General features: G+C 33.8%; 1 protein-coding gene across 4 annotated transcripts in view; it reads left to right on the top strand.

The window, feature by feature from the left end:
- FSTL5 (follistatin like 5) overlaps positions 1-27,056 on the top strand; it is a 725,252-nt gene that overhangs the window by 583,181 nt on the left and 115,015 nt on the right. For all 4 annotated transcript variants that reach the window (XM_078069389.1, XM_078069388.1, XM_036106567.2 and 1 more), the window contains exon 10: positions 3,963-4,097. In XM_078069389.1, coding sequence (XP_077925515.1) covers positions 3,963-4,097 — 135 coding nt within the window. The remainder of the gene's footprint in view (positions 1-3,962; positions 4,098-27,056) is intronic.

Raw genomic sequence — 27,056 nt, 5'->3', positions numbered from 1 at the left:
TTATTTCCACTGTCAAGAGTAGAACATGACAAGTTGTTCTACTGGAGTATCTGTTGCATGACATTATATTCTTTATTGTATACTTTAAATTCCTTCAATTCATGCTAGAAGCGAATGCATTTCCATTTTTGCATTATTTGTACAAGCATAGACTTCACTTCTTGTTCCACTTTAACAGTGAATGTTCCAATATATGTTTTTATTTATTTATTTATTTTTTTTAAAGATTTTTTATTTATTTATTTGAGAGAGAGAGAATGAGAGAGAGCAAGCACATGAAAGGGGGAGGGTCAGAGGGAGAAGCAGACTCCCTGCCGAGCAGGGAGCCCGATGCGGGACTCGATCCAGGGACTCCAGGATCATGACCTGAGCCGAAGGCAGTCGCTTAACCAACTGAGCCACCCAGGCGCCCTCCAATATATGTTTTTAAATAAATCTTTTGACATATTTACTAACTTATTTTTGCAAGTAAAAAATGTCATATGAAAGTAATTGTGACATTTACAACCTAGATCCTACAAATCTCTATATTAATAGAAGTAAACCCCCAAAATTTACATGTTTACATCTACTGATTACATCTTTAGTGCCTATAATCATAGAAAAGGATTGATCTGATTAACAGAAATTAAAGTGAAGAAAGTTCTAATTAGTTTCTGATTTTGTCATCTCTTACCCATTTAATAGCAGTAAACCATATTAGATGAGCATATTATATCTTTGCTTCTAGGAATATACAGAAAGGCACATTTGGGGGGTTGGTTACACTCCAGATTCAATAGTGAAAGAGTGGGGGCCTTTGTAAGGTAGCTATTATCATTTTTTAAAAGTGAGAAAAAAGCTGCAGTTTTGAGAGAATGTGACAAATGAAAAGTGAGTAGGAAGCAGGACCTAAGAGATAAATCTGGGTGCATAGGCGTGTTAAATTCCATGTGATGACATGTTACCAAATACTATAGTTGTTTCATTATCCATTTACTCAACAAATGCTTAGTTAGCATTTACATGTGCAGTCCAAGTCTAGGCACGGACTGAATACATCAATGGATGGGATGATATGTTAATGAGAGGTAGTAAAATCCTAGAAGAGCAAAAATGTTTAATTGGAAGGCAAGTCAAGATAAATAACACAAGGAGACTAAAAATCAGCAACAAACAAGAGAACAAGGTGATCCTACAGAAGAAAAGAAAACGAAATATGGGAAAGAGTTCAACAATGCCAAATGCATAGAAAGGTCAAGGAAAGTCACTGAAATGTATTCATGGGTCAGGTGATTAGTTTGGCCTTTTGACATTTAGAAAAAACAGTATTCATAGCCATCAGTCTTCAGTGGTTTTAGAAATGAGAAGGAGGTAAGAAAGTATAAAAATCTCTCCAGATTTTGAAAGGAGGACAAAAGAAAAGGTAGTTGCTGTTGATGGAAAGGATTAGGACTAATGAAGATATTTTTTTCTTCTTAGACAATACATCAATTTGAAGAAATACTAGAAAAGAAAAAGATGTGCAGATAATGGAGGTGGGGAAGGGTGACCAAATAATTGTAGAAATCAGAAAGAAAAGGGATTTTCCTTGGAAAGAAACAGAGAGTTTCCTTTGAGAAGTAAATAAATGTGAAGATGTAGATGGATATAGGAAGTTGGCTTTCCTTGTTTTCCCAGCTTTGATTGAAATATAATTGACAGAGTATTGTGTAAGTTTAAGGTATAAAATGTGATGATTTAATAAGCATATATACTGCAAAATGACTTGGGTTTATTTGCTAATTACATGTATGCACTTCATGATTTAAAAACAAGGTCGCTTGCTTGGGGTGAGAAGTTAGGATGGGAAACATCAAACAGAGTAAAGATTTGAACTAAAAACGGAGCAGGAAATGAAAGGCATGTATCTGTAAAGATCAAGTGAAGTGAATACCAAGTAGCACTGAACATCCTGCAAACTGAAAACTCTGAATTTGAAAATTCGTAAATTTGCTTATGCGGTCATCTCTTAATGTACTCAAAAAACTAGATGCAGAGACACTAAGTGCAGAGATATGTCAGCTTATTCTAGTTTTGGCAGTTAGTAAGACATGTGTTAGAATGATAAATGGACGAGGGAATTGCTAGTTCTGGCAATGGAGTCGAACACATCTAGAAATGGTAGATTATGTAGAGAAGGAGGAAGACAGAGTATAAAGGTTAGGAGAACATATAACAATATTGAGAAGAGAACATTTGAAAAAGGAATAAATTGACTTTGATATTTCAAAAAAATCTAGAGAATTTAGGTTGTTAAGTGTGTGGGTCTTGAGAGAAAGAATGTTCTTTGGAGAGAGCCATATTTCATGCAAAACAAGAAGCTGATGCAGGCTTAAATACATCGTTCACTCCTTATCTTTTAGAGCAGGGGTCTGCAAACTAAGGCCCACAGGCCAAACCTGGGAAGCTGCCTATTTGGTAAATAAAGCTATTTGGGGGGCTTTGTTTTTGTTTTTAGAACATAGCCACACTCACGTTTTAGAATATTGCTCGTGCTGCTTTCATGCTGCTATGACAGAGGTGAGTAGCTGTCACAGATACTGTATGGCCCACAAAGCATAAAATGTTTACCCAGCCTTTAACAGGAAAACAAAACAAAACACCACCCCCCCAAAAATGGCCAACCTCCGTTTTGGAGTAGTGATTCTCAACAATGGATGGGGGGAATGGAGATATGCATTACCATCTGTAAAGTGAGAAAAAGGTTCAGGTTATCCGATTGGTTATTCCTCCCCAAACACTCACCGCCTTTCCAGATCCCATTCACATCCCTTGAGAGCCACTGGCATTCCCATGCTCTTTTTCCCATTAGTTTTCTATCTTCTTTCCCCAAACAGGGCTATGGATTATTTTGTCCCTTATCTGTCTTAAATAGTCATATTACTTTCTGTCGCACATGGCGCATAGTGTCCTTGTGATTGGATAATATGGAACAAACACACACAGAATCGCTTAAAGAAAGAATGAAAGTGAAGTAAAAGAGAAAAAAAAAGAAACCTAAACAAATGAGTACAACAAACACTGAATTTTAGAGTCTGATAGGTGTCCAGCCCTTATCTTTTGAATTGATGATTTTCATAAGATCATTTTATGAGTCTCTGATTCTGCTTCTGATAATTATGTATTATTTAGGACAATTAAGAAATAATACATATAAAAGCACACGGTATATTTCCAACATATAGTTGGTGGTTAATTATACCCTGGTATCCACATTGGGGAAAGCAACTAGTTATTCAGGGTTTAGCTTAAGAAATTATTTTACCAAGATTTAAAAGTTGAGCTAATTATTCCCTCAATCCTTTGGTTATTATACATTAACTTATCAATTTCCATATTATAATATTATTTATGTGTATTTCTGGCAAAAGACAAATCTTGCAGACAAATCATGTGTTATTATCTTTCTGTTTTCCTTACCTAATAATTTCCTTACCTTCTAATTCCAGATATAATACTGGTTCAATAATGTACCTGATAAGTGGCAATCGTACTATACTCGCGTGATGTAGCTCACTGAATTTCTTTATGAAAAGTCTTTTTAGCATATTCTCCTATATATAAACCATATTGCTATTATTTTAAAATTCTGTAAAGCTTAGGGCAAAGTGGATTCTGAATACTAAAAATAAGTATACAAATGGAATTAGAGTTATCAATATGAAATACTTAATGAAATGTGGGAAATAGGAAATAAAGATAAAATACGAAGCGTGTGCATTTGACATAGAGTTTTGGGCTCTCTGTAATAGAATGACAACACAGTTTATGAAACACTTGAATGCTTTTGGAGTAATTTGGCATGCCTCCAAAGCACGGAAGTAGAAAGGAAAATAGTTTAATTAGGACAAGCTAAGAGAACTGCTTGACTGTGTAATCGGAAAGCACTGTACCAAAACTGAAATCGTAGTTTACAAGTTGCATTTGCCTTCTGTTTTCAGCAAACGGCAGTGAGGTTCATATAAGCAATGTGCGCTATGAAGATACAGGAGCATACACTTGTATGGCAAAGAATGAAGCAGGAGTGGATGAAGACATCTCTTCTCTTTTTGTGGAAGATTCTGCTAGAAAGACCCGTATGTATTGAACACTTACATGCACAGTGCACACACGTGCACACGTTGTACTCGACTTTACAATTAGGCTTTTTTTTCAAAAAGCAAAAGCACCAGAAAACTCTGCAAAATGAACAATGTGTTTAAAAAAAAACAAAAAACAGTTTCATGCATAGGAAAGCTAAGAATCTTAAAGTATTAAAATCAGATTTAAGAATTAAACAACCTTGTGAAATTTTTAATACAACACTAGAATGATTTTGTCTCCTTTGCAAGTGTGCCTACTATGTTTCAGGTCCTGTCTTCCCATTCACCCGTACAGGAATTTAAATTCCCTGCAAAATCCCTTTTCCAAACGACATGGGGATTTCAAGATCCCAAGATACAGCAAAGAGGCATCCTATAGGTGTAATAAATTAATATCTTTCTTTTTCTGTCAGTTGCCTTGCAGTCGGTGGCCCACGAGCCGTACCGCAGGGCTTCTCTGCGGTAGGCACTGGTGACTGCCACCCTAAGACCCTCACTGCCCTGGCTCCAACATCAATCCCTGGTCAGTTTTCTCCATTCAGGGCTAGAAATCCTTTGCCATTGCTGTACGTGCATGTCACCTGGTTGTATCATGAAGTAATAAGAAAAAATATATACCATTCTTTTTTAAAAAGATATTACTTAGTGAAAGAGATATGGATAGGGTAAGGAGGCTACAGATGGATTTTTAGTTACAGCTGAATTGCTTGGAACTCAAAGTCTTCTTGTAGCCTGTGTCCAATGAGCTCTCTATGGGAAACCCCACAGTCACTTTCTTCTCCCAGTCTGTATATGCCACAGTATGGTTGTTTTAGGATTGGGTCTGGATGTACTTGGAATGACTATTGTCCTTGTTCTTCAGTCTGATTTGTTATATCCATTCACAAGTCTTATTAATCTAATTTGTTGAAGGGCCCTGATATTTGGAGGGCTCTCTAGTTTGGCATGCTTATTTCTCTGAACCAAGTTTTTGAACAACGTTAAAGCATTGTCTTGGAATCTTATTTCTCTTTAAATCAATGAGTACATGTGGATATTAGTGGAGCCAATGGGAAAGAAGGACCTTATCTGAGTCCTGACTACCAGTGTATCTTTGTCTATATTTGGTCTGGCTAGGACAACGATCATTACAAGCAAATATTTAAAAAGAAAATTCTTAAGGTAGAAAAACAGAAAAGAAAGATGGATTTAATGACCTGGATAAGGTCCACCATAATTTGTCTACTCCTTTTATATATTTCTGCTAAATACCAATATGCAATTCACTTTCTGTTAAAAAATAATTTTAGGTGACAAGTAATTGGATACTTTGGTTTTCTTTGTCCTTTATGATGACATTTGTGACACAGATTTTAATTTCAACTCTCTATTCTGATTTTCTTTTAATGTTGGTAAAGTACTTTTCATTTCCCCAGTTACAGCATTAAAACATCTAGCCAGAGTTCCTTTAATGAGTGAATCACTTACTATTTACCAGCATGTAAATTTAAGGACAATTTTAGAGGAAGATTTAATATAATTTTATTCATAAATTTAGTCATATGAATGTGTTTGTTTAATTATAAACAGTTTCTGAGATCATGTTTTTATTTTATTTTACTTATTACTTTAAGCACTTAGGTCAAAATAATACATTTTTAATAATTTTTGAGATTTATGTTAACATGCTATTAAAATCAGAAATAACATTTTTTTTTATAAGTTTTAGCAAAGCAGGCCTTCCTACATCTATATTTATAGAACTTTCAAAGTCATCTTATAAGAAATAATACAAGTGAAAGATTTGGAGTGTTTTGTTCCTAAGTCTGGGTATAAATTATTTATAGATGTTCCTTATGTATTTAAACTATGTAACATTTTCAAGGATAAAAGGAGAAAACTAGGCGGTGCCTGGGTGGCTCAGTCAATTAAGGATCTGCCTTCAGCTCAGGTCATGATCCCAGGGTCCTGGGATCGAGCCCCACATTGGGGCTCCCTGCTCAGCGGGAGTCTGCTTCTCCTTCTCCCTCTTCTTTCCCCCCCTTCTCATTCTCTCTCTCTCTCTCAAATAAATAAAATCTTTAAAAAAAAGAGAGGAGGGGCGCCTGGGTGGCTCAGTCATTAAGCGTCTGCCTTCAGCTCAGGTCATGATCCCAGGGTGCTGGGATCGAGCCCCGCATCGGGCTCCTTGCTCCGCGGGAAGCCTGCTTCTCCCTCTCCCGCTCCCCGTGCTTGTGTTCCCTCTCTCGCTGTGTCTCTCTCTGTCAAATATATAAATAATAAAAAAAAAAATTAAAAAAAAAAAAGAGAGGAAACTAACAGATTTCATTTTTTAACTTAATTAATTCATTTATTTTGGTAAGAGCACAGCATAAATTCTACCCTCTTAAGTTTTTAAGTGCATGACATTTTATTGTTAACTATAGGCACTAGGTTGTATAATAGATCTCCAGAACTTATTCATTTTGTATAACTGTAACTTTATACCCATTGAACAACTCTTCATTTTTCCCTCCTCCACATAACCTCACAACCACCATTGTATTTTGTTTCTATGATTTTGACTCTTTTAGATAACTCATATAAGTGCAACTTTATAGTCTTTGTGTTTCTGTGACTGGCTTGCTTCAATTAGCATAATGTCTTTCAGGTCCGTTTACGTTGTCACAAATGGTAGGATTTCCTTCCTTTTAAGGTGAAATAATATTCCACTGTATGTATACACAATGTTTTCTTTACCCATTCATTTGTCAATAGATATTTGAATTATTTCCATATGTTGGCTATTGTGAATGATGCTGCAGTGAATGTCTGAGTGCAGATATCTGTGATCATGATTTCAGTTCTTTGGGATATATTCCCAGAAATTGGGTTACTGGATCGTATGATGGTTCCATTTTTATTTTCTGAGGAGCCTCTATGTTTTTCATGGTGACCGCACCATTTTTCATCAATGCCAACAGGGCACAAAGTTCCAATTATTCCACATCCTGCCAATGCTTTTATCTTTTGTTATAATAATAACCATCCCGACAGGTGTGAGATAATATCTCTTTGCAGCTTTGATTTGCATTTCTGATGCTTAGTGATGTAGAACACCTTTCATATACCTACTGGCCATTTGTATATCTTCTTTTGGGGAAATGTCTATTCAAGTCCTTTGCCCATTTTTTTTTTTTAAATTAGGTTGTTCTTTTTTTAATTTAGTTATTGAAGTTCCTTGTATATATTTGAAATTAAACACTTATCAGACATATGAGTTGAAAATATTTTCTCACATTCCATAGGTTGACTTTACACTCTCTTGATTGTGCCTTTTCCTGTGCAGAAACTTTTTAGTTTGATATAGTCCAACTTGTCTATTTTTGCTTTTGTTCCCTGTGCTTTTGATAAAATTATAGGCCAATATCCCTGGTGAACATGGATATAGAACTCCTCAACAAAATATTAACAAACTGACTGTCATAGCACACTAACGAGATCATGCACCATGATCATGTGGGATTCATCCCTGGAATACAATAATGGTTCAAACTGTGCAGATCAATAAATGTGATTGGCACATTAAAAAAAAAGAATGAGAGTAAAAACCTCTTGATCATCCAATAGATGAAGAAAAATATTTGACACACTCTTTCATGATAAAAATGCTCCACAAACTACACATGGAAAGAATGTACCTCAACATAATAAAGGTCATATATAACAAGCCCATCATACTCAATGGTAAAAAATGGAAGTCTTTTCTTCCCAGATCAGGAACAAGACAAAAATGCCCAGTCTCACCATTTCAATTCAACATATCCCTGAAAGCCCTAGCCATAACAATTAGGCAAGAAAAAGTAAAAATAAAAAAAAAAGCATTCAAATCAGAAAGGAAGAAGTAAAATAGTCTGTTTGCAGATGACATGAATGTATAAATAAAAAGACCTACAAAGTCTCCACAAACTGTTAAAGCTAATAAACATATTCAGTAAAGTTTCAGTGTACAAAATCAACATACAAAAATCTGTTGTGTTTCTATAAATTAAAATGAGATATCTGAAAGGCAATTAAGAAAGCAATCCCACTTAGAATAGCATCAAACAGAATAAAGTACTTGGGAATAAACTTCACCAAGGAGGTGAAAGACTTGTACACTGAAAACTCTTATACATTAATGAAAGAAATTAAAGATACAAATAAATGGAAAGACATTTCATGCTCATGGTTTAGAAGAACAAATATTGTTAAAAATGCTCATACTATCCAAAGCAATCTATGATTCAATGTTATTTCCATCAAAAACACAATGAAAATAGAATTTTTTTGGATTTTTTTGGAAATTTCTATTTCTATGGAAATAGTAAAAAAGACCTAGAATTCATATAGAACAATAAAATATCCAGAATAGTCAAAGTGGTCTTGAGAAAGAACAAATTTTAAAGCATCATACTTCCTGATTTCAAATAATGTATATAAGGCTATAGTAAATAAAACAATATGGTACTTGTATAAAGACAGATAGACAGACAAATTGAATAGAACAGAGAGCCCAGATATAAGTCCATGAATGTACAGTTAACTGATCTTCAACAAGAGCATCAGAATATACATTGAAGAAAGGACAGTCTTTTCAAAAAATGGTTCTGGGAAACTGAATATCCACATGTAAAAGGATGAAACTGGACCCTGATCTTACACCATACATAAAAATCAACTCAATATGGATTAAAGACTTAAACATAAGGCCTGAAAATATAAAACTCTTATATGAAAACAAACAGCAATGTTTCATGACATTGATCTTGGCAATGAAATTAATGGATTTTAGCTGTAACCCCAAAGTCTCAAGCATTACTAATTCATGTTTATATTCTACTCTTTTATAGGCATGCAAATCCAGATTCTTTGGCATAACAAATTTACCTCTCATTTAAATAATCACCTTTAATTTTTGTTAAGTCTGTTTTCATAAACTTGCTACACTGGTTATTGAGAACATATCATATATATGTATATGTGTGTATATATATATATATATAGTTGTTGATATGAACACATCCATTTTTAGAATTGTATGCTCATAATTAAAATCTGAATAATACTAAATGAGTAAACTTAGCAGAATATTAGGAGCTACAGAAAAGAAGAAATTGAAATGTAAGAATGTCTATGCGGTAGCAGACAGTTTTCCTTGGTGGGTTTCCTAGTACTTAATAAACTGTCAGAATCCTGTACAACAGAAACAAAACCAAAATCAAGTCGAGATCACATTAAAGAAAGCTATGGCCTTATGTAGCCTACCTCTTAAGGATTGCTCTGGGTTCTCTTCTAGTAATTCCATGGACAAACACCAATATTGGTTATACAATGTGCGTTTGGATAGATAGATATTTTCAAAAATAGTCAAAGGAAACAGTCACAGAGCCATCAGTAATGACTTTACTCTTCTTATTTGCACCTATTAAAAAATTACTGACTTGTCTGCATTCACCAAAAATAAATTCACAGGTCATTTTTCCTTTCAGTAGTGATGGGATACAACATGTATCCAAAAAAGCAGATTGCTATAGTAGAAGAGTGTGAACTTTGCCATTAGACATGAGTTAGAGTCATTGTTCTACCACATAATAGTTCTATGATTTGGAGCTATTACATAACCTCTCTGAGCTTTAATTTCTTTACCTGTAATGATCTGGAATGAATATTAACTCACTAAGGGATTTCTGTGTAGATATTATAAAGCACTCTCCATAGTTCTAGACGTAAAGTAGCTCTTCCTCTAATTTATGCTTATTTTCTGAAAATAATTATTTATTCCTTGCTAGAAACATTGACAAAAGTTATTTTTTAAATCTCTGGAGAATCTAGTAATTGTTAGAAATTAGAGTTTCTAAAATGAATGATATATAGAGACAAATAGAGATCGATACAGATATTGAGATAAATGTAGAGATAAGAGGGAGAGAGAGAGAGATGAGTATATATGGACATCTATATAATTACATATCCAAATATAAAAATCACTATTTCATTTTACATTAAAACAACTTGACCCAAGCGATTAGAGATACATTTTTTTCCTTTAATGTAGCTATTAAGATATTTTAAATAAGGATGTGAGGGCGATCTAGCTGCGACATCTGTCACCCCATTGATCGCCAGGGTTGATTCGGCTGATCTGGCTGGCTAGGCGGGTGTCCCCTTCCTCCCTCACCGCTCCATGTGCGTCCCTCCTGAAGCTGCGAGCTCGGTCGAAGAGGACGACCTTCCCCGATAGAGGAGGACCGTTCTTCGGTCAAGGGTATACGAGTAGCTGTGCTCCCCTGCTAGAACCTCCAAACAAGCTCTCAAGATATTTTAAATAATATCTTGTCACCAGAGTCCACTTTTGTCACAGAATGAAAGGAAAAGCTACACTTTATTTCCCTTTACATTAGTCAATTTATATTCCTATTACATTTTTTAAATTCTCTGTAATGTGCTCTTCTTCTGTTTTCTTTTTTGAAAGGTGCAGAGAAGAGAGGTATTGAATTCCATATAGACAACAGTAAACATGGGGAAAGACAATTTTTGGACTAAATGACACAACACAGTCTTACTTTGTTTAGCTACAGCTTCAGAGCAATCATCCGTTATTTTCTACATAATAGAGCAGTCATAGTAGTATCAATCACATTTTTTTCCTTATACTACATTTCCCAGCAGGATGATACCGTTGAGTGAACAATTCATGCAAAGCATCATATGGCTAAGGAGTTTATGTTTTGCTTGTAACCTAATCTTTGAATTGGAAAACCTTGAGTTACAGTGCCCAACTTTGTCAACAAACCTCACTGGAAGTTTTCTCATGTGACAAATTGAACTACAAAAAAGTGCTTCAACGTAATCTCATCTACAGGGACATTAGGAATAGGGTTTGATAACTAAGATTTAATGGGGTGATATACAGGGAGGATTTAAATGTAAAGAAGAGTGGAAATGGGCCATAGGGGATTGTAACAGGGAGTAGGAGATGATATGAAATATATGAGAGGGTTTTAGGCAGAGGCAAATGTTATTCATTTGAAAACGGCTTGCAAGTGGCATAAGCACTTAATACATTTCCGTTCCCAAGAGGAGTTCAATTCCCAGATGATAATAATTCATCTTCAGGATTAAGGTAAATGGAAAGCAGTGTGAATGTAGGCTGTTATTGAAAGCTTTTAAGCTACTGGCTGCATTAAGCACTGAGCACAGATTATAGCACACCTTGCTAGGATTTTAGTAAAGAATATGATTAATCTAGCTTCTTGTAAATATTGGAATAGAATGTCTGAATATATTATAATAGAATATACAACTTTACTTTTTATCATTGTCACTGTCAGCATTATATTTGGAAATATTGGGGCATTACAACCATCCTTATTTTAGAATTAACTTCAATAAATTAATATTGGTTGACAATTATGAAATTAATTATAAGATTCTCTAAAACAATATTTTAAATTGTTAAGCCTACAACAAGATTATTTGAATGAACAAGTTATATAAATATATAATGCTAATGTAAGTTAATAATATTACAAAAATACAATGACTGTAATTAACAGTACACAGACGTTAGAAATATGATAAAATGTAGCCATCTGTACCCAAATATTTCAAAAGATCTGTAAATGCTTAAGAAGCGTGTGCCTATTTTGGAAGTAGAGGAAAGGGACTTGGAGAACTTGTTCGGAGGTTCTAGCAGGGGAGTGCAGCTACTCCTATACCCTTGACCGAAGAATAGTCCTCCTCTATTAATAAGGCCATCTTTTTCCACTGAGTGTGCAGCTTAGGTAGGACATGCATGTAGCAGAGAGGGAGGAAAGGGCCAGGTGCCTAGCCAGTCAGATCAGCCGAATCAACCCCGGTGATCAATGGGACAACAGATGTCACAGACAGATTGCCTACACCTGAAACTAAGAGTACACTGTACGTTAATTATGTAGAATTTAAATAAAAACTTATTAAAAAAATGAAAAGATAAGAAACTGAAAACAAGTAGAGGAAAGGATCTTAAAATAGATTAAAACATGGTCTTTTTACATATAAACAGTTTGAGTATGGTATTGCATACTTTGAAAATAGAGCATATTCTGATAATATAGAAAAATTAATTAACTCTCTAGTCTTCATTTACTTCCTATTTTTATTACTTTATTATTATTATTTTTTTTAAATTTTAAGTGGACTCCATACCCAACATAGGACTTGAACTCAAGACCCTGAGATTGAGAGTCCATGCTCTACTGACTGAACCAGCCAGGAGCCCCTTTACTTCCTATTTTTAAAGAATGGAAAATACCTATTTCAAAAGGGCAGTTGTATAGATTTTGTTTTGTTTTGTTTTAAATATTTATTTATTTGAGAAAAAGAGTGTGCATGTGAGTGGGGGAGGGGCAAAAGGAGAGGGAGAGAGAGAATCCTCAAGCGGACTCCCAGCTGAGCACAGAGCTGATGTGGACTAGTTCCCAGGAACCTGAGATCATGACCTAAACCGAAATCAAGAGTTGGCTTAACTGACTGAGCCACCCAGGCACCCCGGGGCAGTTGTATAGATTTAATGAGATCATTTAAGCAGAATCTTATTAATGTTTATAGAGGCTAGAAAGATAATATAAATAGATGAGCATAGTCTGTAAACAGGTACAGGTGAAGGCAAATGCAGTGGTCATCAATTAATTATAATTTCTACACTCAACCAATATGAGATAGGTAGAATAATTAGGAGTAAGAAAAGTCCATAGTTAAAGATAAGGTGTGCATATGATAACCAGGGTGAAATTTAATCCTGATTGTTATAAGCTAAGTGCTTGAATTAAAAAGAATCAAATAAAAACAAATATTTTAGGAAAAATGAAATAAATCAATAAATGAAAAGTCATTTTTTAATTTAACATTCACTGAATATTATTCAATACAGAAGCTACACTGAATACATTTAAAGCAGAGTGAACAATTCATATTTCTTTTGAAAAGTCTCCCAACCTATTTATTTAATATTGTCACAGACCTTTATATATCAGTAAGCTTAGTGTGAAATAAAATGCACTTAGGATAATCGGACGCATGTCAAGGTTAACTGTGCTTGATAAGCATTTATTATTTTATGAGCTTTTATTATTTATCATAAATTCTAATATTCATGGTCTCAATTTGGCCAATGACATTGTCACATCCTGTAGAGTAACTGTTCCATAAATCTTTTCATCTGTTGACCCAGAACACACTGAAATTATCTGCCTCGTGATTTCCATATCTGAAGGCTGTATTTTTAAAATAACACCCTTTTCAATGTCATTAAATAGATCTGTCTAACACATTGCCATTTTTGCACAATAGTAGAGACTTGTTATCTAACAAGATGCTATGTGATCTGAATGTCATCAGATTGACAGGTTTACAGCAATCCTAAGCAATCAGGCATCTCTTTTGCCTACAAAACAAAATAAGACTCAAAGCTTTCTTAGTTTGATTTATTGCACGCATTTTGTCTGCAAGGCATTATATACCTTCACTGGAATATTCTCATCTCATCTCGTATTACACAATGCCAATTTGCCTAATTTATTTGATGATAAATTAGGCACACAATGATGACACCTTATTCATATTACTTCAGGCATGCAGACTAAATAAGCTTCTATACAGTGACAGTGCTGAGTATAAAATCTCGATGACACTCTTAGAAAATCTACATATTAATATTTTGTTGGTGGTGCTTGGGTAAGAATGTTAGAAATTACTTTAAAAATCTATAATTCCAGAGGCCTTAAACTTGGTGAACCCTTTGAAAAATAATTGTGCACTTAGTTTCAGAAAGAAGTTAGAATTATCATCACTTTGTGATTTTCTTAGAATTCTCTTATATAGGAATTTAGTTGGAAAACAGTGTAAATGTGTGAGGCATTACTAAAACAAATGTGCCCTTCAAATGCACAGGCTCTGGGGTGAGGGGCTGCAATGAGTTACCTTCTTAAAGTTTTATAAAATCTAATTTATGTCACACATTTTTATCAACTGTCTGCAGAGCCCAGATTACACATTTGTGTGTCCTGTTGTCCTCTATTTGTCCAGATATCTGAATTCTGATTATGAGATGAATATGCCAGAAAAAGTGGGTCTGTTTTATTATTGTTCTGCCTCTTTATTTGCTTTGCTTTTCAACTTAGTGCACATTTCCTTACTTGTGTTGCATATGAAATGTTATTACATATGAAATTTCTTAAAAAGCGATTTTCTATTTCATGCAGTAAACTTGTGCGTCAATACAAATATCTTTGCCCTAAATTGATCTATCTAATATATATCTTTAAACTAAACTCTGGTGTAAACAATAATAAAATTTTTAGAAACATTCTATCAATAATGAAATTTTAATAGAAAATAAATTATTAGTGAATAAAATATTTCTGTTTTTATCTCAAACATATTTTTTTCTTAATTTTCTTCAAACGTTTTTTAATAGGACGTCAAAATATGTTTCTAGAGACAGTTTGGACTCAGATGACTGAGAGTACTATAGAATAAACAAAAAATGATCTCTTTTTCAATTTAATTATTGTAATGAAATTTAACTAAAGACTGTATATATATGTATATATGTATACATATACATACATACTATCTATATATATTACAACCAATATTGTACAAATTACAATTATACTAATGTTAATATTAAAGTGTAATTTTAGGGGTGTATTTCAAAAGCACAGTAAACATTGGAGGAAACAGTGTGATTATGTTAAAATTAAGAAGTTCTAATCATAAAAATTTACCTCAAGATATTGTCAATACAAATAACTGATAAGAATTTAGTATCATAGACAGATAGGCAGATAGGCAGATAGACAGACAGATGTTAATGAAACAACCCAAAAGAAAACTACAGTATAGTTTTAAAAAGAACTTTCAGAGATGAGAAAAAACAAAGCAGCAGTATATATTATGAAAAGATGCCAATCCTCATCAGGTGTCAAGGAAACATATAGCCAGAGAGAAATGTCATTTTGCATGCACTAGAATACCAAAAGTTAAAAAGCTTCATAATTACAGGACTTGGTGAGATTTGGAAAAATAGGAATCATTAGACATTGTTAGTACCAGTGTCAGCTTTACCACCCTGCGGAAAGCACTTTGGCATCATTATTTATTAGAGTTAATTTTGTATATAGCTTGGGAGTCAGCAATCGCATATATTAAAGAAACATTGAACTGCCATTCGTTCAGAAGTTATTTAGGAAGAACCTGCCATGTACTTAGTATTTTGCTTCAATTTGTAATTTCCTTTTTATCTGCCTTTTAATTCCATCCATATTTCCATGGCAACTGAACTAAATTTAATTTAAATACTTTTTACAATGGCTATAACTTAAATATGTGTGAAGCTGGTTACCTTCCCATGTGCACGAATGTCAGCATTACTTCAAACTTAGCTAATCGTTTCTTAATTGTCTATTAAAAAACGGACATTTACAAAATTTACAGTGAATAAGAGGTTTCATTTTAAGGAAAACAAAAAATCTATAGGGAACCATAGGTTTGTTCATTCATGCTTTCACTTATTAAACATTTACTGAAGTAAAAACAAACACAAAAACAAACGTGTTGCTAACATGCGGTTAACAGTTCTCTACTTTCAGAAAGGCTATAGTTTAGTGCAAGTAGAAGAAGCATGGGGAAATAAAATAATTGCTGCACTAGACATTATAAGCCAGGTGTAATAGGAGCTCAGACACAGAAAAAATAAATTCCAACTGAGCTGCATAGCGTAACCTTTCTTTATTGAGGTGATGACATTTGAGTTGATATTTGGTGGCTATCACGATACTTCCATAGCCAGACACTTAAAAGTATGTCAAACTCAGGGAATCATCATAGAGGACATGGTAGGTTTCATGAACTTTGTGTAATATATCATCATAAAAATGCTTGCTGGGAATATACAATACATAGTGAGAACAAACTGTTGGGTAGAACCAGACTAAAGATGGCCTGGAACTGCATGAATGGAAGAAGTCAAATTAAGAGTGATTTACATGCCATGTTTCTGCAAAGATAAAAATTCTCTACATATTCATTATTTAGAGAGATCACAATAAGCATTTTTTTGCTAGGTTTTATTGTTAACATATAGTGGATATTTGACCATGTTTTTTATTGGCTGGGTAGAATTAACCAAAATTCTAATTCCCAGCATAGTTTATAAGACAAACAGGCTTGTATTTAATCTCAAGACAGAACGTGTATTGTGAAAACTCACTACAGCATGCTGGTGGAACACAATTAACGTGAGCATTCCATGTGAGGTTGAATTATCTCCCTTTATCCATCTTTTGAAGAGTATTTGGCATAATTGCATTTCCCAAAAGTAGTGTTACATGGTTCATCAGCCTACTTGAACTTCTAAGAAGAAACCCAGTGCATTCATAAAGTATTATTTTTCATAATAAATAATCATATTAAAATAGTCAAGGACTAAAATTACACCTTAGGCTGCTTATGCCTATTAATTTGTAACCGTTAAATTACGGCAAAGCTGACACTGGAAAGATTCTATTATGGTAATAGATAGAAGATAATCTACAGTCAACTTAATGCTTTTGTGGCCCCCTGAACAATCTGTACTTCATACTGATACAAATACGGTTCGTAGGATGTTGGCCAGATCAGCAACTCTGGCTACAGAGCCTAATATGAAAATATTTTATGTGATACTTAAAAGAGTGGTTGTTCTGCTCCTCGATGTATCTTTGGAATAGTATTATTTTACCCAGACTATGTGATTAGCCTCTTATATTTTATTTTATTATGTTATGTTAATCACCATGCATTACATCATTAGTTTTTGATGTAGTGTTCCATGATTCATTGTTTGTGTAAAACACCCAGTGCTCCATTCGATACGTGCCCTCCTTAATACCCATCACCAGGCTAACCCATCCCCCACCCCCCTCCCCTCTAGAACCCTCAGTTTGCTTCTCAGAGTCTATAGTCCATGAAAGCCTCTTATATTTTTAACACATGCTTGCTTTATTTTGCTTTTTTAGATTAAACTATTAAGAAATTAACTCAATCAATTGAGACATTCAAAAAATTACATTTTAATGGATCCAATGATGTAAAATACTTCGCATAGTGTCCAGCACAGAACGAGGGCTCAATAAATATTTGTTCTGATTATCATTATTGTTATTATTTTGGGTCAACGATTATTAGCTTTAAATTTTTCTTAAATACACTGAACAATGGATAAAAATTATGAAAATGGGTAAAGGTGATAGTGCCATAAGCTAGATTTGGGCCCATTCAAGAAAGAGTTTCAAGCTAGATACCTTAGATTTCTATTTAGTAGCAAGATATTTTGAAGTTCAGATATATTTAGAAATTGCTTACATTTTTATTAACAGATGTGGCAACTATTTGTTTGCTCTTGTATCTTATATATTCTACCACTTTTCTGTGAAGCTAAATTCCATTTTTGATTCCCATCCAAACCTTTTATCCTCGAGTTTGAAAAAAATGCCCCTAGAACATAAGATCTCAGAGTTTCATTCAAATCTGATAATTATCCTGGCTGCTTCTTCTTGGAGAGTATGGGAAGAAAGATAAGTTTCATAGGGAATGTTAGGAAAAAAAGAATTTAAAAACTATATATGAAAGTGTTCTTACATAGTGTTCTCCAAGTCATGCCTCACCACATTTTATTTTCAAGAGTGAGCAATAATTAAAGGTTACACGCGTGCGGAGTCACTGTGAGATCAGGAGGCTTCCGCTGAAAATGCTTTCACGTTTCAGTGCCCGTGTTCATTCTTACCACAGCCACGGATGGCTACACTGCTGCTACTTGGCCTAGTTTTTTGTTTTTTGTTTTTTTCTCTCTCCCTGTCACTTCTCTGCTGAGCATCTTTGACCCCATTCCCTTTTCTCCGTGCCAGTAATTGCAGCTGCTGGAGTATCAGGGCTGTCTGTTGTTAGTTCTGCCCGTCTTCAGAGCTGACAACGGAAGGGAGACGGGCAGTTGTTCTCTCTTTTTAGTACAGCCTTTATGGCACAGGGGTGGAGGGGGGAGAGAAGAAGAGGGAGGAGAGACAGGACTAGAGGAGAACAGACCACTTGATTCCTTTCTAAGATTCTCCAGCATTTGTTTCCCTATTGTAACAGTTGTTAAGCAGTGATCCTGCTCCCCGAGGTAGGAGTGATGTTTCAAATAGAGAAGACAGTACGTGTTAGGATAATATGAGTGATAATTATAAATTCCTAATCTTTATTTGTAGTGGTGGGGCACATTTTTGCTTCCTTTACTCAGTCTTCATGCTTTCATTTCCCCTTCTCGCGTGATGAGAAAGAATTTTGGTTCTCAAGCTTCTTTACGGGCATTTAAAACAGTAATGACAATATCTCCATGGAGAAGATACTAAGTTTCTGGAAGATTAGAGATTTAAAATCAGGTGAGATTACAAGCAGGTGTTTTAATGGAACAACGTAAGAAGCATGTTAGTTAATTTAGGGGAAAAAAAACCTGGATGACTGGAGACATTTTTCTGGTTTCATTATATTTTCCTCTTTAAATAAACTATTGAACTGACTCTTAGTTTATCATATTAAAAGCACTATGTTTCACTTAGTTCATGTGAATTAGATTTTAAAAACACGTAAGTAAATTCCAACAATTAGAAGTGTATCTATTGAGAATTTTAGGAAAACATAGACTAGTAAGTGACAATACCTTACAATAGTAAGAACAAAATCTAAAGTTTAGGATGTCATTTTAGGCAGAAACTGCCATTCCTTTTCCATTAATGCAAGCAAAATAAAGAAGTTAATTTTTTGAGCAGGTACTACATTCACAATTAAGTCAAAGAGAAGAAAAAAATATTCCAGGAGAAAAAACACTTAGAGAAACCTCAGGCTAAAGTTGAATTGGGCAGTGCAAACCAGTCCTATTCGACAGGATGACTCAGTCAACAAAGTGGATATGCAGTGTCCAGTGAACTCATCTTGGAACCGTCAGGATACTTTCTAACTTAAGATCACAAGGCTTCCATGATTAAACTGAAATTCTTTTATAAAACTTATTATTAGTTTCTAATTTTCTAATTAATATTTTTACATCAAAACTCTTACTATGTGCATAACACAGATATCTGGGTTCTTTATCATGAAATTGTACAAGAACTAAGATATATTTAAAATACTTTGAGGAAAATGAATTCAGTTCTAGAATTAGTCATCCCTTTAATCTCACTACATGTGAATTTATTTTTTTTTAAGATTTTATTTATTTATTTTTGAAAGAGCGAGAGAGAGGAGAGAGAGAGAGAGAGCATGAGCAGGGGGGGAGGGGCAGAGAGAGAGGGAGAAGCAGGCACCCCACTGAGCAGGAAGCCCTAGGAGGGACTTGATCCTATGACCCCAGGATCATGAACGGAGCCAAAGGCAGATGCTTAGCCGATTGAGCCACCCAGGCGCCCCTACATGTGACCTTATTGTTATAGAATGGGAATGTAGCACATTGAGAATATCACATTTTACATTTTTGTAACAGAGTGCCAAGTCTGGTGCTTATTGTGTCTAAAAGCAAATCAAAAGCAATAGGAAATTCACTTTAATCAACATGATGTAAATAGTTTAAGCAATTATAAGAGACAAATCTGAATTTATTTCAGAACTTGTCATTGGCCTGCTAAGGCTTTTAATACTTTATAGTTAACAAAGACTGTTTCAAGGACTATGTTAAATACGTGTTCCTCAAAACTGTGTACACACAAACATTATTTTCTCTTAATTAAAAAACAAGATATATTGGCTAATTATTGCTGCAAGTTGCTTCATGTTTGAGTCACAATATCAAGTTCTTACTTTTGAAGATATGTTTAAGAAAAAATGTGTTTTTGTTTTCCAAAAATATATGTGTGTCCATATGCACACAAACATATGTGTTGTGTGTGTGCATACATGAGTGTGTCTGAGTATGAGCCAGTCACTATTCTAAGCAGTTTAAAATTTTTAGCTCATGGAATTCTAATAAAAGCCTTATACTATCTAATTTGTCTATATATTTCATGCAATTTCTTTAGAAATCTGTTCTAAGAAGAAGTTAACCTCTGTTAACTTATAATCAGCTTTTATGAGACATTATGTCATTTTCTACATGAACACTTTCTCAGACGGTGTAAAGTCCAATTTTTTTTTTCTTTTTATTTTGTGACTGCTAGAAATTTCAGATGCTAAGTTTATAGCTGACTGCAGTGGTTATTCGTTTGGGTGTCTGATGCCTTTTATTACACTGCTACTAATCTCTTTTATAATATCTTTAAAGATGAGCAATTTTCACTGAATTATAAACTATGCATTTATCTGGTATTCTTAACTATCAAGATAGTTAATGTAATTGGGGTTTGTAATTATAATTTGTAATTTCCCTCATGAAATATTTAACTAACAACCTTTATCTTCATAGTGAATGATGCTTTATTTTTATTTATTTATTTATTTTTACTAAATGATGCTTTAAAGTAGTCAATTTCCTTCAAAGATTTCATATCTCTTATTTTACTCTATATTTAAATATGATTCTATTTGTGATAGAATTATATAATTATATATAATTATATATAATGATAACATTATATGTAACATTATATGTAACATAAATATATTAAGTAGATATTTAAATATTAAATATTTAAATAAAGTATTTAAATATTAAGTAGTGAGAAATTCAGAATGAGAGAAGTAATAAAATTATAAAGAAGTATATATAAAATTATCGAGAAGTATAAAAATTATTAGATGGGTGTGTGGGTGGCTCAGTCGGCTAAGCATCGGACTCTTGGTTTTGACTCAGGTCAGAATCTCACTGACCAGCTGGGTGCTCAGTGGGGATTCTGCTTGAAGATTCTCTCCCTCTGCCCCCCCCACTCTAGCCCTTGCTCTCTCTCCCTCTTTCTCCCTTTCTATAAAACAAACAAATAAATCTTTTAAAAGTATTAGAAATAATACCCTTTTATAAAAATTAGGTGGCACTGCAACAGCTTTAAAATCTGCCATTTTTCATTGTTTCTTTATACATAATGCTAATTAATATCCAAGTAGTCTTCTATTTCTCTAATTACTTTGTTCTCTCAAATGATAATAAGGAGAATCCTCTGATAGCCCTAATGATAGGTTAGGGTATACTTTTATGCAATGTTTTGTTTTGGCAACATTTCCATTAATTTAATTTCTATAAGTATGATTATCTTGAGTTTTACTTAGCATATATGTATATATAACTACATAGCCAAGATCCATTGAGCAATTAGGTATGTGCCACATACTATTTAAAATATTTAATAATCATTTTATTTTGTAATTCTCTAATCAACCATTTGGTATATTTTCTAGCTGAGGAAGGTAAAGCAAAAGAGGAAGTAACTTTGTTTGCCATCTACTTAAAATGGTAGGGTATATGAGTGAGTTAGAAGGCAAAGATTTTCCCGTGTATCTGCAGCTAATCACTACAATTGTTTAAAAATGTCATTGTTGATCGTTTATCACGTAAAAATGACAATCATTTGTGTGAAGAATTTTCAAAATCAAGTCACTTCCTGACAGTGGGTGGGCTTAGAATTTCTATTAAGAAAAGCTCAGGTGTTGGCAGTCTGACTGGGAGGATGTTAGCTAGAAAATTTTTCTTGGTTATGTTTGCTTAGTAAGCAGTCTGTTACATTAACATTCTGTGGTGTCCAAGATGGTCCTAATAATCCTCCTCTTTCTGTGATACACACCCTTATATTATTTTCCCAGATTGAAATAGATCAGTTCTCTTTCACACATAGAGTAGGGTGGAGGTGAAGGTATATGACTTCTGAAGCCAGGTCAAAAGGGCATTATGACTTCTGCCTTGCTGTCATGGGTCACTCATTCTGGGGGAAGCCAACTGTCAGTATGTGAGAACATGTAAGCAGCCTTGGGGAGAGTCCCAGACGTAAAGAACTGGGGCTTTCTGCCAATGGCCAGCACCAAATTGCCAGTCATTTAAGTGAGCCACCTCGGAAGTGAATCTTCCAGCCCACGTTAAGCCCTCAAATGACTAGAGACTCATGAGATACCCCAAATCAGAACCCTCCTGCCAAGCCACCACCACAATTACCATAAATGTTTTTTGTTGTTTTAAGCTGCTAAGTCTGAGATAATATTTTATGCATCAGGCGATAACTACTGCAAATATAGGCTTACTTGATTTGGCATTGGGAGGAAAGATGGATATTATTTTTTATAAGTTTGTTTGTTTGTTTGTTTGTTTAAGTAATCACTACACCCAATGTGGGGTTCGAACTCATGACCCTGAGATCAAGAGTCACTTGCTCTTCTGACTGAGCCAGCCAGGTGCCCTGGAAGGATGGATATGGTTTTTATTTGTTTTGTGTTGTGGTTTTAATCTTTTGACATGGCAACGTTCTTACATTGCCTTGGCTTCACTCAGACTTTTTGTTTGCCAGAAGTAGGTTCTCTCTATTTGGTTAAGTATAGGTTGTTTTTAAGTTGATGTGATTGTTAAACTGGCAATGTGAAGCAGTCAGGGATGTATCCACATTCAGAACCCAGAAACTGACCTTCCATAGACAACTTCTGACCCTCTCCCTCTCCATGGAAGAGTCCCTTTCACACTTTTGAGTTCTCTTCGTTGTCACAAATCATCAGGGGCCCTGACTCTACTTCATGGTGCCATTTGCTACTCATTCTTACAATTCTGGTTCTCTGTGCTCTCCATTTTTTAACATGACCTCTTGACTCAAATTACCCCTGAAAAGAATCTGATTATCCCATTTCATCAGTTTATAGAAATTAAGACCACAGATTCCTGGCCAATTTCTGAGTCGTATTCCCTAATGTAAGCTGGGCACCCTAGCCTAATCAGCTAATGTTAGACACTAGGTTGGGAATCTGTGTAGTCAGAGAAGAGAATCATCTTCAATCAGTTCCCAACAAATGACAGTTTTACTTGAAAGTGGCTTTGAATTTGGCACATGGCAGGCAATGTACTTGACATATCTTACATAGCTTTCCATCCTAAAAATAGTGTATTTTAAATGTCTCATTTCATTCTCCATATGCACATTCAAAGAAATTTCAGCTACCATAATACTAACCATACATTTTTTAGATACATTAAATTTTTATCTACATTTTCTTTTAACATTGCCCTTTTCCATTTGCCTTCTGAAGCTGTCAATTTCTTAAATCCAAAAGGAAAAGCAGTCAATAAGACATCTAACTAAAATGTTATCCTTACATAAATGCAGTTTATAAAAAAATGGTTTCCACTAGTGAAAATCTTACACTTTCAAAGACAGGGACAAGCAAAAACGTATTTAATTGCAAAGCCAACCTGTTTAGTGACCAAGTAAAATAGCTGTGCAGTCCTATAGCATGCTGCTATGTAGTTAATCATCTTATTGCTGTTACTTATATAACATTCAGCTCTCCACATATATTTCCACATTCAGATAGCATATTTAACATGAGATCCATCACTTTGAGTGTAATTGCAAAACCCTAATATATAAAATAAGGCACTTTATTAAAAAAGGCATTCATAGAAGATTCTGTTAATGGTGTCTTTATGAATGAAATGTCTACATTTTCATTATAAGGCATACATTATCTTCAGAAAGAATTTTGCATTTCAATTAAGTTATGAAAAAGTATTAAATTACTGGTGTCTATAATTTTGAGGGGTTTGTTGTCCAATTATAAATAAAAGATTTCAGAACAGAAATTTCATTTATGCTATATTAAGGGCTGCATTGTGTTTCATAGGATTCTATAGGTACAGAAAAACAAAAAAACAAGGGCGCCTGGGTGGCTCAGTCGTTAAGCGTCTGCCTTCAGCTCAGGTCATGATCCCAGGGTCCTGGGATCGAGTCCCACATCAGGCTCCCTGCTTGGCTGGAAGCCTGCTTCTCCTTCTCCCACTCCCCCCTGCTTGTGTTCCCTCTCTCGCTGTGTCTCTCTCTGTCAAATAAATAAAATCTTAAAAAAAAAAAAGAAAAACAAACAAAAAAACAACAACTTATTTAGCCCAGACTCTTGATTCTACAGGATTAAAGAAAAAAATTAAGCTGGTTTAAAGGAGAATTAGGGGGAAATTAATGAAGAATTCTGGTAAGGTCAGATTTAACATATGGATAAAGAGGAAGAAATTGAAAATGTCTTGATGTTTGGAATGTGAGTTTAATATGACACAAGCATGTCATAAAAGACTGTATGTGCTATGCTAAGAACTTTGAGAGTATATATACACACACAAATATGCATTATGTTTTTAAGCAAATAAGTGGCATGATTATGCCTGCATTTACTATAGGTAGCTGTTTTTATTATAAGAAAGATAAATCAGTATGGTAAAACAAAGCCATTCCAATATGTAAGTAGCTCTTAAAATATAAAAAAATAGACCTGGGAAGCTTAGTCGGTTAAGCATCTGCCTTTGGCTCAGGTCATGATCCCAGGGTTCTGGGATCAAGCCCCCATGTCAGGCTCCCTGCTCAGTGGAGAGTTTGCTTCTCCCTCTGCCTCTCCACCCCTGCTCATGCTCTTTTCTCTCTTTCTTTCTCTTTCAAATAAATAAAATCTTTAAAATATATATATATATATAAATAGAAAAATAACATCTCAATAGAAATAATGGGTTAAAGGCATAAAAAACAAAATTTTCTTTAAATATTTGCAAAAATAATATAACATAATATATGATGTATGTATATATACGTATCATATATGTTATAATATTTATATATTAATATTTGGTAAGCTTGTGCACATGTTTTAGTCTACCCTGAGTGCACAGACTGCTTGTGGTGCTGATAACAACTTTTTGGCAGTTAACCTGGCAACATGTGTCAATGGCTTTAACCATCCCCACACCTCTTGTAGGAATGTATAGTAATGGAAATAACTACATAGAAGGATGGTCATCACAGTTAAAATGCATCCATGCACACATACACACACATGTGCACGTCAGTGTATATATCCATACATCCATGTGACTGATAAGTCAATGATATTTTTGAATCTTGTAACTTACACTAGCCTCTGGTCTAGGTGCTAAGTTTGGATCAATGAATAATGAACAATAATATTTTTATTTTTATTTTTATTTTTTTTAAAGATTTTATTTATTTTTCTGACAGAGAGAGACACAGTGAGAGAGGGAACACAAGCAGAGGGAGAACAGCCTTCCCGCTGAGCAGGAAGCCTGATGTGGGGCTCGATCCTAGGACTCTGGGATCATGACCTGAGCTGAAGGCAGATGCTTAACCACCTGAGCCACCCAGGCGCCCCATGAACAATAATATTTTTTAAAGGAAGAAAGCCATATGAAGGAATAGTGTATAGTGATTTAAAATGTATATTTCAAGACCAAAGTAGACATATGATAAATGAATATACATGGTTAAAATTATTTTTATATGTTGCATATTTATTGTATCAAAAACACCCCCATATACATGTACATTTATATAAAAATCAGAAAAATAATGAAAAGACGTCTAAGGAAAAGAGACTTGGTTATTATACCTATGTAATTGAATTCAAAGTATTTTTTACATTTAATGTGCATTCCAACTTTATATGATAAAATGGCATATGTTCTAAATACACAGTAACAATACATGCAATTTTTAAATTAAGTGATTGCAGAATAAATTCTCTTTATAACATTCATTCTTTTGATTTAAAGATTTAAGAATATATAGCTTTCCATCTAGCATATTTTTAGTGAATGTTACATTCAATTTGCTGTATTTTTTATATTTTAATAAATCATTAATTTTTTATTTATTCCAGTTAATTACAAACAGTGTAGTATTAGTTTTGGATATAGAATTTAGTATTTCATTGACATATTTTGCTTTGGGGTATTGTAAATTAAATCTATTGCATTTTCTAATTCTTACATAAGAATAGATTTGGGGGTATTTATCTTGTGTCTTGTTACCAAATTGAACTATTTAATTTTATGTGTACTTTTAATGTAATCTTTTGACGAATTTTATCTTCAAATTTTAATTATTTTCTAATTTAGACTATTTATATAATTTATATTTATTTCCTGCCTTAACAAATTGTCTAATTCATTAAAAAATTAATTTCTAATGACAATTACAATCCACTATTTTAGCTCTCCATTTATTATTCTAGTATTTGTTAAACTTTTATTAATATAAAATATGCTTCTATACTCGTTTTTTATTAAGTATAGATAATATCAGTTTAGTTAGTTCTATTGTATTTACATTCTCCTTTTTATTTTTATTTTATTGAAGTATAATTAATGTACAATGTTATATTAGTTTCAAGTGTATAACATATTGATTTCACAATTCTATACATTAATCAATGCTCCCTCACCACAATAAGTGTGGTCACCATCTGTCACCATAAAACACTATTGCAAAATTATTGACTATATTCCCTATGCTGTAGTTTTCATCTCTGTGACTTATTTATTTTATAACTATAAGTTTGTATCACTTAATTGTCTTTGTCTATTCCACCCATCCCCCTCTCATTCCCTTCTGGTAACCACCAGTTTGTTCTCTGTATTCACGATTCTGTTTGGTTTTGTTTGTTCATTTGTTTTTTAGATGCTACATATAAGTGAAATCATGTGGTATTCGTCTTTCTCTGTCTGACTTATTTCACTTAGCAAAATATCCCCTACTTATAGTTTGCTCAGTCACTAAGGGTATTTAGATTATATTTAGTAATAGGTGACACACTTTATCAGATTACATTTGTTTAATTAAATTACATCAATTATTCTCACTTGATATACTAAAATATTGCATTAAATTAAATTTCTTAACTAAATTCCTATCAACATATTCATCATCAATATATTCCTATCTTCATTCCAAAGAGATTCCTGTCTATGATCAACCTTTAATATCCTGATGAATTTTGCTT

This window comes from Halichoerus grypus, chromosome 3, assembly GCF_964656455.1.
Source record: "Halichoerus grypus chromosome 3, mHalGry1.hap1.1, whole genome shotgun sequence".
Classification (NCBI taxonomy): domain Eukaryota; kingdom Metazoa; phylum Chordata; class Mammalia; order Carnivora; family Phocidae; genus Halichoerus; species Halichoerus grypus.
This window is presented reverse-complemented; position numbering and strand designations above follow the sequence as displayed.